This window comes from Alosa pseudoharengus, unplaced genomic scaffold (genome assembly GCF_046254945.1).
Source record: "Alosa pseudoharengus isolate Yale_2024_CS ecotype anadromous, Long Island Sound unplaced genomic scaffold, YU_APseudo_1.1 YU_APseudo_1.1_scf_12, whole genome shotgun sequence".
Lineage (NCBI taxonomy): Eukaryota > Metazoa > Chordata > Actinopteri > Clupeiformes > Clupeidae > Alosa > Alosa pseudoharengus.
Window position 1 is genome coordinate 5467002 of NW_027468587.1, and position 12941 is coordinate 5479942.

General features: G+C 39.8%; 1 protein-coding gene across 1 annotated transcript; it reads right to left on the bottom strand.

Moving 5' to 3' along the window:
- Positions 1-7995: 7995 nt before the first annotated feature.
- On the bottom strand, positions 7996-11151 carry LOC143118277 (cell adhesion molecule CEACAM8-like). Its single transcript, XM_076279360.1, has 5 exons — positions 11031-11151; positions 10298-10630; positions 9706-9969; positions 9137-9403; positions 7996-8929 (listed from the first exon to the last, which is right to left on the bottom strand). The coding sequence occupies exons 1-5, from the start codon at positions 11068-11070 to the stop codon at positions 8802-8804; spliced, it is 1032 nt and encodes a 343-aa protein (XP_076135475.1). The 5' UTR covers positions 11071-11151; the 3' UTR covers positions 7996-8801.
- Positions 11152-12941: the final 1790 nt, after the last annotated feature.

Sequence of the window (12941 nt, forward strand, 5' to 3'; positions counted from 1 at the left end):
TTGGGCATGTCATTGTTTCCATTTCCTTTTAGTATAAAAAAGCTATAAGTAAATCATAAAGGCAACAAAGACAAGGAGGTGGTGGAGTCATGCTGTTCTCGTCATTTAGGCTACAAGTTCAGGTTGGTTATCAACCTGCCCTGCACTCAGTGGCGTAACTATAGTAGGTGCAGCAAGTGCAGTCGCACCAGGGCCATGACCTCCCGGGGCCCGTCGCTACCCCCGCAATGCAATTGCTGGAAAATTCTATACAGGTCCTTCGACTACGTGCCTTTGACCAGGTCAAGGCTACAGCGCAGACGCTCGCAAATAAATGGGGGGTTCAGAGTACATTTGAAAATGTTAGAGCACGGAGAGTGAAGCGTCACTTTGACGAACTATCGGAAGATGAACGCTTAACCGATGCAGAGATACTTCAAAGTGCAGGTATTTAATGCAACTCTGGACATCACAATCAGTCAGCTCTCCCAAAGATTTACAAGTATGCAGGAAACTTGTCATGTGTTTGAGTCTTTACGTCCTATGACCCTTCAACTCGCAGGTGATGAACTGCTTGAAAAGGCAAGACGTTTGTCAGACCATTATAGCAGGGACATTGCACCGACATTCCCAACACAACTCCTCTCATTCAAGTCTTGCTTTAAAGCAGAGATTTCACAGAAGTCATCTATTTTTCAACTTACCAAAATGCTGGTGGTAGATTATGACAGTGTAACATCCACATTCGGGGAAGTGTGTACTGCTCTCATGTTGTTTCTGACATTGCCTGTGACTGTGGCAACAGCTGAGCGATCTTTTTCCAAACTCAAACTTATTAAGACCTACCTAAGGAGCAGCATGGGGCAGGAGAGGCTCAGTGGGTTTGCTATCTTGTCCATTGAAAATACGAGAGCCAGAGCATTAAATATTGGGAACATCGTTAACGATTTTGCACAACGAAAGGCTCGTAAAATGGCCTTCTTCTAGTGGCCTAATTCACGCATATTGGGGATTGTATGCATATGAATGATTTTATTTGGTTTCTGCACGGTTAAATAAGTTAGGCTACATTAAGTTTTGTTTCTGCGCAGTGCGAGTTTATAAGCAAGCAACGCTTGCAGTTTCAGCAGAGGGTTGAAGAAGCCCATTGAGCGCATTGACTGTTCCCATAATTCCATGCGAGTTGATGTTAATGCAGTAATATTAGATTACCATGGCCTGCAGGCTGTTAATAAAATAATTTTTAATGTTTTCACATGTAATGCATCCTATGTAGTCGTGTGTTTTTTATTTGATATTGTAATATGTAACTACTAAACTACTTCGGTGCCTCAGGCCCTTTGTATAAACAATTGAAGTCACCCTTAATGTGTATTGCATGTATCAGAGCTAATTCTTCCTGGGCCAAAGAATGTCGGTATGGGCCCGCATAGTGCTCTCGCACCTGGGCCCACCATTGGGTTGTTTCGCCACTGCCTGCACTCACTAGCCTACAGTTTGAAGCTGGCCAAACAGTGCTGGCCTATACTTACTTTGCCTTTGTAGATTATTAGTAAGTCTTCAATGATTTGTTCTCCTTCAGCTAGGCATAACATGAACCATATGATGCATCTTGCTATTTAAAACACCACTCTGCTAGGTGGCTATAGGCTACATAGTTTGTTTTTAATAGCAAACAGAATTGTCAAGATAGCAACAGGTCATTACATCCTTTAATTGTCAAAATATTATTGTCCATAATAAATGTGGCCCAAATGAGGCTAGAGTCGGTGGATTAATTTATGAAAAGTGAGCAGCAAGGGCAGGCAAAATGGAAATTATGAAAACGGTTTAGACGGCTAACGGTTAGATAGGCTAAGCCCGAATGTTTTTGCTGGCGACGGCCCTGGTTCCAGGCAACCCGTAATCCATGTTTTCACAACCTTCTACCTGTGAAAGTGCCCTGGAACGGCAGTCAAACCCGTAATTTACTATCAGTGAACTCCTACCAGATCGTTCTATTCCCAGTTACAGTTTCTGATGTCATACACATATAAACAACAATGGTGAAAGGGTTTGTCCTGACTACCTGGAACGCAACCAAGTCGTAAGTCATGACTTTGTAACTTTGAAATTGTAACTTACAGGCTAAAAATGTGTCTGGAACGCAGCATAAGCTCTCTCAGAGGAGAGGCGGGACTGTCAAGCTCTAATGCTTAATCACCAAGGTCACTACAAGCAAGCTCATGCTTTAGAAATTACATGAACCATAGCAATGAAACTCTCATCTTTGGAGATGTCAGGTTTTCTTACGTACTGTAAAGTTGGTCCCAGCAGCTGTGTTTTTAGGAAAACTCAGTTAAAATCCTTTAATGTTATTTAGGGGGCCACTTTGTGGTAATGGTTTGTGTGTTTGTGTTTTTTTTATGAATATCAAAACTCGTTATTTTTATTGTTGGTATTTGATATTGTTTTAATCATTGACATTGTTGTTATTATTACTATTATTCTTATGCTTAAAGGTTGTATCAGCGATTGCAGGCCCAAAAAAGGCCCAAACATAAATGATCACATTAATCTAATCTTTCCTAACGATCCGCTAGCTGCCCGCCCCATAAGCAGGCCATCAAAAAAACGTGTCTCTGTAGGCAGCCTAGGCTCTGAGATCTGCACACAAAAACATTTGTTACCAGCCACTCAAAGGTAAAATAAAGTGTTCCAACCAATAACCAACGAGATGGGCGTTCAGGAGAGTTTCAATTGCACGGGAGGGAGGGGGAGGAAGTAGCGAGCTAGCTCTCTGTTTTGTTTGAACGTCAACAGAAGTGACGTTACCCCACCATCGCTGACACAACCTTTAATGAAGTTCTTTCAGCTTTATTTTGAAACAATTACTTTTAACTAATAATGTAGTGTTCATATACTGTAAGTCGCTTTGGACAAATGCGTCTGCCAAATACAAAAAAATGCTATGTGAATATGGACCGAGGTTTGACTGTCTTATGACAGAGACTGAGATTGATTTGGTGAAATGGACAGATGCAAGATATCATCAATTCAACATCTCCTTCTGTCTTCGTAAATAAAATATGCCTGAATGACTTTTCCTTACCTATCACAGTGATGTTTGTTGGTGATGATGCGTTATACCTCTGGGTTTTACTATTATATGCCCAGCAGCTGTAGGCTCCACTCTCACTGTCCTGAACGTTCTCCAGTCGTAGTTCTGGTCCTTCTCTGGCCAGCAGGGTTCCATTCAGTGCCCATTGGAACTGGGCAGCAGGGTAGGACTCAGAGGAGCAGGACAGGATGATGTCAGAGCCTCCACTGTGGATCAAGGCTTCAGGTGTCACTGAAACTACAGAGCTATCTGGGCCATCTGTAATTATAATGACACATTTCATCATCATTTTGATATGGTATATTTACAGTTCCCAACATACAGAGTTCACTGGGAGGCAGTGGTGGACGAAATACACAAATCCTGTACTTGAGTGAAAGTAGAGATACACATGGTAAAATGTTACTCCAGTAAAAGTAAAAGTCCTCCTTTTACATTTCCACTTGAGTGGAAGTACAAAAGTACTTGCCTTCAAATGTACTTAAGTATCGAAAGTAAAAAGTCCTGAAATGTATTATGACTAATACAAGGACAAAATCAGCTAATACCGTAATTGTAGAAAGAACTAAAAACAAACTAATGTGATATCGTATCTTAGATACTTCAAAGTAACCACATTTTTCTTTGTTGAATGCTTTACACTTTCGGACTAAATCAAGATGTTCGCTTTTGTGTTTGATAGTGTCAGATTGTCTATCATTTGCTCGATGGCGTCAAGAGGCTAGTTATGGTAACATCAATATTGTGAAAAGGGGTCAACAAGGTACAGTAAATAGTGGATATAACAATAACATAGGTTAGACAACACCATTTTACAGTCTTTTTTCCAAAAGGAACTTCAGCTGTACTTCAGCTATCACAAAATGTAGTGGAGTGAAAAGTAGGATATTTGGCCTCAAAATGTACTGGAGTAAAAGTAAAAAGTTTAACAAAATGGAAATACTCAAGTAAAGTACAGATACATGAAAAAGCGACTTAAGTACAGTAATTGAGTAAATGTACTCAAGTAATGTCCACCACTGCTGGGAGGGATCTTTGCTCTAATTGCAAAATATTGATTCTTACAATAGCCTACATGAGTTCTTAATAGCTTTACAGAGTATATACAACATTGACTTTATGGCTGTGGTAGCTGTACTCCTCTGTCCCCCAAAACTGGCATCCATCAATCACAGTGTGTGCCGTTCTTAGACCTAGACCAATTCATTTTGATGTATGTAATCATGGATGGCCATTATGAACTCTTGGGATTTATTATGTCAAAACCTTCATTAACTTATTGTGCTTGGATGGCTCTGTTGATGACAGAGAAACAGGCCATATGTCATTTCTAATTTGCAGGTTGTCTGCATAATGTTTGCATTACCTTGACATGTAATCCGTTCGTAGCATTAACAATATGAAAACTCTCAGTGAAAAGTAACATGTGTTGGCTAAGAATCATTTGTGCATAAAACAAAAAACAACAATAATTTATCTATGAATAAGTTATGTAAGATGTACATTTAACATATTAAACTGAATTTTGCACTTACAGTGAATTGTCAGATTGACATCAGTGCTCATTCGGTCACTGACATTATTTGATACTTCACACTGGAATGGCCCATCATCATATCTAGTCACATTCAATATAGTAAGGTTCCTCTTATCTAGCAGAACTCTGTCACTTCCTGTGACAATAGTACTCCTGTTAAGCCATCGAAATGAGGGCAAGGTGCCAGAGGCGGAGCATGTGAGAGTGACAGAATTGTTGAACTCCACCAACTCATTCTGATCGGCTTCTGCTGTCACATTGGAGATTTTCTCTGGAGGTGAAATAAAACATGGGATCACTGTAGTAGAATTGTTGGAGCAGATCATGTGACGGTAATAGTAATGGGTAATGGTTTTCCAACTAAACATGTCAGACAATTAAGGTCTTGGATAGCATTCCTTACACCTGGGGTCCCCAAATACCTTGGGCCACGGGCCAAATTATGTCAAGTATGCTAAACCAAGAGCCAAAACATTCAGGATACAGGAAAACATTTAAAAATCGAAAAATAATCATCCTAACACTCACGCACATTTGGAAATCTGACTCTGGCCAAAAACATTTTCATTTACTGCACCTCATGTAACGCCTTATGCATTAGATTAATACACAGGGTTAGATGTTAAAATCCCTTGTGCCAAAGTCCAAGGTAAACACACATTCAAAAGCCCCAAATCAAATTAACTTTAAAAAGCACGCTACCCACAAATCTGCCAACAAATGGTCACAAACACAAGACAAATGGCCCATCCAACAGCAGTATATAGTATGCGGCATGTCATTGGGGTTATTAAGTGGGTACCCTCATTCACCGATGTTTCGTTAAGTTAGGCCCACGACACCTAATGAAGGCTTAACAGTGAAACCAGTGTCCTGGAGACACTCCCCTCCATGCTGCCACCATATTACCACATTGAAATATCCAATACCCAAAATACTCTTAACCATCCTACCTAGGCACAGCCAATCACAAACACAAAACAAATGAGCCAGTTAGCTTACCTTAGCTTACGCCCCATGTTGCCACCATATTACCACAATAAACATCCAAATACTCTTAACCAACCTATGGTTTAGGTTAGCTAGGTTGGTCCGTCCTGTTGATGCGGACTGAACCATAACCATAAAAATCCTAGCCAACCAAATATGTAACATACATGTAACACTATTTTTTGTGTGGTACATAAGTATATCATGTCATGAATACTGCACGCATTATAAAGTACATACCAAACATTGCCAGTGATGTTTTCCCCTGCTGTCCTATGCCATCAGTGTTGGTGCCCAGAGTGTACTCCCCGGTGTCATTGAAAGTCAGGTTGCTGAGCTCCAGTGATGCTGTGGTTTTGTTCACAGAGATTCTACCAGTATATTCAGGATGTATCAACTCTGCACTACCAAGTGAAGTGAAGATCTCTATTTTGGATGGAGAAGTCCAGGTGATTCTTGCAGGTGGTGCAGACGGAGGGTTGGTGAGAGTGAACACCACACTGTCTCCTACTGCTCCATCCAGAGGCCCATCCAGCAGTAACTCATTCTGGCATGAACACAAGCCTGAGCAAAAGAGATAATGGGTAGATGTCATTAACTGGCTTTCATTTTAATAATCGTAATAATCCATTTTAATAAATATTGTAGGTACTCTTAAAACATTGTGTGTCCATCCTTACAGAATAGGAAATAATTATAAGTGTTATGTTAGTCCAATATGATGTGGAGTAAAGATAAATCAAATAGCAAGAACCCAATTACAGTTTCTCTGAAATTACTTGGAAAATACAATAAAAAATGATTCATGAAAATGCATTTAAATGGTGGATATAGCATTTTGGAAAAGAGCTATTCAAATATTCAAAAGTATTTTAAAATGGTAAATTAAACAGTTTAGTGTCAGACATACAGTAGATGAAGGTTATGAAACATGAGGTTTTTTTTTTTTTTAAATACAAATAAAACATATTCTTATGGTCTCACACCTTGAAATGTAATTTATCTTACCGATTGCTGAGAGCAAATATAGGGTGAGTGAGCGGTGCAGATGCATTCAGCTGGTTTAGCTTCAACTGACTAGCCAGGGTGTTCTCTGATCCTGCTTAAATTCAAGGACAGTCCTTACTGAGCTAAAACAGCATGACAATACGAAGTTACCCTGAGCCACTATCTGTACTGTAAGGCTTTCTGGTGGAGCAAATGCGGCAGTGAGAGCTTCACGGACAACTGTGATATTATGTGGACATGCAGTTACAGGCTTGGTTCCTCAAAGTTTTACATATTATTGTGTAATAATATGTAAAACTTTAATAATGTTTGCGACAATGTCAATGTTGAGACACATGTAAAATATTAACTGACATATGTGCTATGAGACTTACAAAAAACTCCTAGTTCTAAAAAAGTTAAAAAAGTTCTAGTTGTCACTCAATCACTTCAGTAGTTATAACAGTATTGTGGCGTATTTAATCTTTGCTAAATGGACTGCATTTATATAGCGATTTTTTGAGTCCTGTGAGCACCCGAAGCGCTTTACATTGTCATGCCTCACATTCACCCATTCACACACCGACGGAGGAGGCTGCCATGCAAGGCGCCAACCTGCTCATCAGGAGCACTGGGGTTAAGTGTCCTGCTCATCAGGAGCACTGGGGTTAAGTGTCCTGCTCATCTAGAGCACTGGGGTTAAGTGTCCTGCTCATCAGGAGCACTGGGGTTAAGTGTCCTGCTCATCAAGAGCACTGGGGTTAAGTGTCCTGCTCATCAGGAGCACTGGGGTTAAGTGTCCTGCTCATCAAGAGCACTGGGGTTAAGTGTCCTGCTCATCAGGAGCACTGGGGTTAAGTGTCCTGCTCATCAAGAGCACTGGGGTTAAGTGTCCTCATCAAGAGCACTGGGGTTAAGTGTCCTGCTCATCAAGAGCACTGGGGTTAAGTGTCCTGCTCATCTGGCACTGGGGTTAAGTGTCCTGCTCATCAAGAGCACTGGGGTTATGTGTCCTGCTCACCAAGAGCACTAGGGTTAAGTGTCCTGCTCAAGGACACTTCGACAGGATCAGAAGGAGTTGGGCTCAAACAACCTTGCAGGACGACTCCTCTACCTCCTGAGCCACTTGTATTACTTTCCACTGTTTACTGTAGCTCTACCTGGTACGAAGGGCTGTAATCAGAGACTTTAATAAGAATTTGGTTTCCATCTCTCGTCCAACAGTCTATTCAGTCAGTCAATTCAGGGTTAAGTGCCTTGCTCAAGGGCACAACAGTGGCAGTTGGGAATTGAAGACACAACTTGTGTGGCTACCGCATGCTAGACTTGCCAGGTTTCTTAATGTGCATAATATGACCTGATGAGGTAGGCTAAATGAAAAGACTTGCAACATATGGTTTACAGTAATTGTATTTAATCTCATATCAGTGAGATGTACACTTCAAACACTATCATATCTTACATTTAATTCATAGAATAAGAATAAGAAACATTAGAAACACATTATACATGCAAAACCAAAACTGCATTTCCTCGATTAAGGTATAAAGCTGTGGATATGTTACTTAACCTAGAATAGAGAATAAATAAATTAATTAATTGGAAAAATATATCCCCACACGGATATTTATTGTCATGAGTACTGCACATAGTGTTATAATGGTATATGCTGGTACTTGTATTACAACTGTTATTTCTCTTCAGGAAATATTGCAATAGCATTCTGAACTAATACTTTTTGGAGTAAGTTTTGGGGGGAATATTAAAACTGTGAACTCTGAACAAAGTGCTTCAGTTCACTTTCCACCAGGCCTTTTTGTAACAGCCGTGTTCCCCATGAGTAATATGTTGCCTACAGACTTTGCACTAGGTGACATGTTACATTTTAACTTGCATCCTTCTTGTTAATATAATAATCACCTGCACTAGCATGCCCATCAACCTCATCTCATGCAGGCTCAGACCTACCTGAATGATAATAATAGATGCCAGACACATGGATTTAAGGTATCTTGAAGTACAGTATATTCACAGTATGCATAGGACTCTTATGAGATGGATCGGGAAACAAGCTGATCAAATGTCACTGAAGTCAAACTGTAACTGACAATGTTGTTGCTGTGAGAAAAAAAAATGGATAACGACAGTATACAGTGCAGCTTATCTTGATACTCTTTCCATTTGGGGCTCTTGTTAATCCAGTGAATTTCACCTCTTCTTGAGGAACTTCTGTATGGTCAACAAGATGGCAGTGAAGAAAGCTACAGCCATCAGAGAACATATCACTATAGCAGCAATGGCACCTCCACTCAAGCCTTGATGACCAATTGTGTCCTCTGCAAACAAACCAAGAGTTCATTCATTAGCTAAATTAACAATCTTCATTTCACCAAAATCATATACATTCTAATCTTCATTTTACCAAAATCATATAAATTCTTATCAGCAAACATAATTACATGTGTATCACAACAAATACCTCCTCATGCATATTTTGTGCCATATTATAAGAGCTGTACTCTATGCATTGTGTTGTCTCTTACCCAACACGGTAATATATAGCCTCCTAGACTGAACAATTCCCCCGGTTTTGCTGTTGTTAGCCCAGCAGCTGTAGGCTCCACTCTCACTGTCCTGAACGTTCTCCAGTCGTAGTTCTGGTCCTTCTCTGCCCAGCAGGGTTCCATTCAGTGCCCACTGGAACTGGGCAGCAGGGTTGGACTCAGAGGAGCAGGACAGGGTGATGTCAGAGCCTGCACTGTAGAATGGGATCGTAGGAGTCACTGCTGCTCTTGCCTCATCTGGTCCATCTGTGAAATAAACAGCCCATATAACAACAACAACAACATATAACAGCCCAGTTTCATAACTGCAGGTGTTTCACACCAAGAAATTTAGCCATTAAAAATCTTTACATATACCATATTTGTTTGAATAAATCATCAAAATCCTCATTATTGGACTGATACAGCAAAACTGTGTCAATGTGTATGTAATCAGCGGAGATAATGTGTGGTACGAGCAATATGGAAAACAGAGGTAATGTTATTATTTCATTTTATTCATTCAACAGGGGTTGCATCATTTGGCCATTCAGAAATCTTTCACTCACAAAGAATATTCAGGGTCAGGGTGCGAACGATAACCGCACTCACAGCGTTGGAGGCTTCACATACGTAGGGCCCTCTGTCACTTCTCCTCACTCCGTAGGTGACACTGTCAATCACAGTCAGTCCGGTGCCAGAGACATTGACACCGCCACCATAGAGCTTTAGGGTGACGTTGGAGCCAGTGGCAGTGCAGCTGATGTGAACAGAGCTGTGGAACTCGATCAGCTCAGTCGCATTGGCCCCCAAAGAGACATCTGAGACAGGAGCTGTGGTAGAAATTGAGAAGCCTACATCATAACGCCTACTTCATCACTGACTTTCAAGACCGTTAAATTCTGCAAAATCTTAAATGATGAAAATAATGTATGTTTTGTAATGAATAATTCAGATAAAATGCAGATGAAATTGTCCATAGTGTAGATGTACTGTACAGAATGTAATCCAAAAAGATAATGTTTTGTCTAATAGGTTTTTGTGTTGTATGTTCTTAATGGCAATTATTAGGACAAAACATGTATCTACCAAAGCATAATATGTTTTAAAAGTCCCATAGAAGAATAGTAAAATACATTAGTCTAATATAACTAGACTCACCCAGCACTTTTAGAAGTCTTCTCCCATTAAGCTCTATGCCTCCTGCAAGCCTAATGGTGATTGTGTACTCCCCAGAGTCTTGCAGAGTTAGATTGTGCAGCTCCAGAGAGCCGGTCAGGGTGTCTAGCTGTACACGGCCAGAGTAGTTAGACCCAAAGGTGATATTATTAGCACCTGCACTGGTGATGATGGGGATGCTTTGAAATCTCCAGCTGATTTCTTTGAAGGAGGATGAGGGACGGTTGATTGTGGTGAACGTCACGTTTTCCCCCACAGCTCCTATGGTGGGTTCAGATGGCAATAATGACTGCTGTTGTCCCAAACAACACAAACCTGTGAAAAACAAAGCAAAACAAAAATGTCACAAGCCAACTGTACAAAACCCTACTGTATGTATTTATATACATAAAACACACCTACCTCACACAAATGCATTAGTCACACCCTGTTTAGCGTTACTTGCCTTGGAAGCCATATTCAGATCAAAGTTTGCACACATCTTCATTCCTTAAGGGTAATCTACATATTGTGCATCTTGCTACAAAAAACAACATGTAATAAATATAATTCTAATTTTCTATAATACTTTGGACACTACGTCTTTTTCTAAATATAGTCCACAAAGCACCATTAAAAGTCCACAAGGCATCAAAGGTAATAAGATAGATAGATAGATAGATAGATAGATAGATAGATAGATAGATAGATAGATAGATAGATAGATCATGTTTACCTATTAACAGGGTAACAGTCAGAATCACTGTCTGAGCCATGTCCGTAATCCGATTTTCCAGATCAAATCAGAACACATTTAGTTTGAAAGCCACTGGGACCTCTGTGAATGTGTATCTTGTGCCTACAGTGTACATTCAGAGTGAACACTCTTGTGCACTCAGTCATTGCACAACAGGGACGTGGTACTTATTGTCGCAATATCCTAGCTGTGAAATGGTCTTAAGCAATTTCTTTCTGGTAAGTTTAGTGGTGTAATGAGTTTGTTTACAAGCAGATTTACTCTAACTGGGGTAAGATTAGGTACTTCCTCTTCTTGGCTTTTCTTTCATGAAGAGCTATGGTGCAATGCCAGTTAATAATCAACCAGTGAACTCATTTCATTGTCCAGTGCCCTTGACTATCCTTTCATTGGTATCATTTCCTGGATGTGGCACGTGACGACATGTTTTTGTCAAAATAATTTGACTCATTGAAACCCTTCTACAAATGTGAAGGCTATGCACATGAATTATATGTATTTTGAATTTGCATGTATGTCTCAGTAAACTGAAGCTTTATGATCATGGCATTTTACATTCTATTCTAAAAAAAATAAAATAATAATAGTTAATAATTCCATGATAAACATGTACATAAGAATAGGAACTCAATATTATGGTTTACATGTTTTAGTATCATTTAGGTCAAATTAATAAGTAGTACAAATTCATAAAATAAGACTTTATTTAATCCCACACCGGGGACATTTACTTGTTACAACAGCCAGGGAAGATGGATCCAGCAATAATAAGAATACATAGCATTAGAATTAAAAAATAAATTGTTGAAAAGAATATAATAGTGCACACAGAGCCTAAATAATAACAGAGCAGTGATTCATGACAGCGGTATTATAGAGCCTGATGGCAGATAATATAAAAGACCAGTAGTATACAGTAGTACTCATATTACTAATATTGTGCTTTTGGTGCACATTTAACCACTTGATTTCATTTTACAGTTGAAGATCTACATTTCAGACTACAAAGTGTATATTGCTGTTAAACCATTTTCAATTTCAATTTAATTTCACTTATAGAGCGGCAAAACATTACACATGTCTCATGGCGCTTTACAGAATGTTAGACAATCAGAGAAAATAAAATAAAAGAAGGCCCATGGGTAACAGGGGTGAGGAAAAACTCCCTAGAATTGGAGATACATATAGGAAGAAACCTCGAGCAGATCCACGACTCAAGGGCCTGACCCATCTGCCTAGGGTCAGATACAGGACAGTAAGGTCTGTATACATGACATGAAACCTCGAGCAGATCTACGACTCAAGGGCCTGACCCATCTGCCTAGGGTCAGATACAGGACAGTAAGGTCTATATACATGACATGAAACCTCGAGCAGATCCACGACTCAAGGGCCTGACCCATCTGCCTAGGGTCAGGGTTTAGCGGCTTGCGGTTTACAAGGAGTTGCAGGAAAAGGGGATGAAGAGGACTTGGGAAGCATGCTTTATTTTCTTCACATAGTAGGTGTCTACACCATGCAGCAGTCATATTATGTACCATAATGTAGTAGATCTAGTTTAAGTACAAATGCTCTGAGTCAACTGGATGCTGTTGGAGAGGAGAGAGAAAAGATTAGTGTTAGACCTCAATCAAATAAGCACACTTTACTTTTAAATTTCTGGTGATGCTACAATTGAATTGCTAGATTACTGCTTCCACGTGATTTCAATGGGTCTATATACTAATGTAAAATGCATTACTAAAAAGTGCAGTATGCTCAAATGTAATGTTTACTCACAGATTTGCAAGAGAGATGTGTGTCATAAATAGCTGGAGCAACAGATCCTGAAACAACAGAAGATGGAATCACTTCACTGAAATAGCATTAACTTATTATAATTTGAATGTG

Bases quoted from the DNA above. Each gene is read 5' to 3' on its own strand.
- LOC143118277 (XM_076279360.1), bottom strand. From the start codon at position 11,070: ATGGCTCAGACAGTGATTCTGACTGTTACCCTGTTAATAG. The intron at 10,631-11,030 runs GTAAACATGATC...TGTTTTTCACAG, and splicing joins GACTGTTACCCTGTTAATAG to GTTTGTGTTGTTTGGGACAA. The intron at 8,930-9,136 runs GTAAGAGACAAC...GTTTGTTTGCAG, and splicing joins GCTATATATTACCGTGTTGG to AGGACACAATTGGTCATCAA.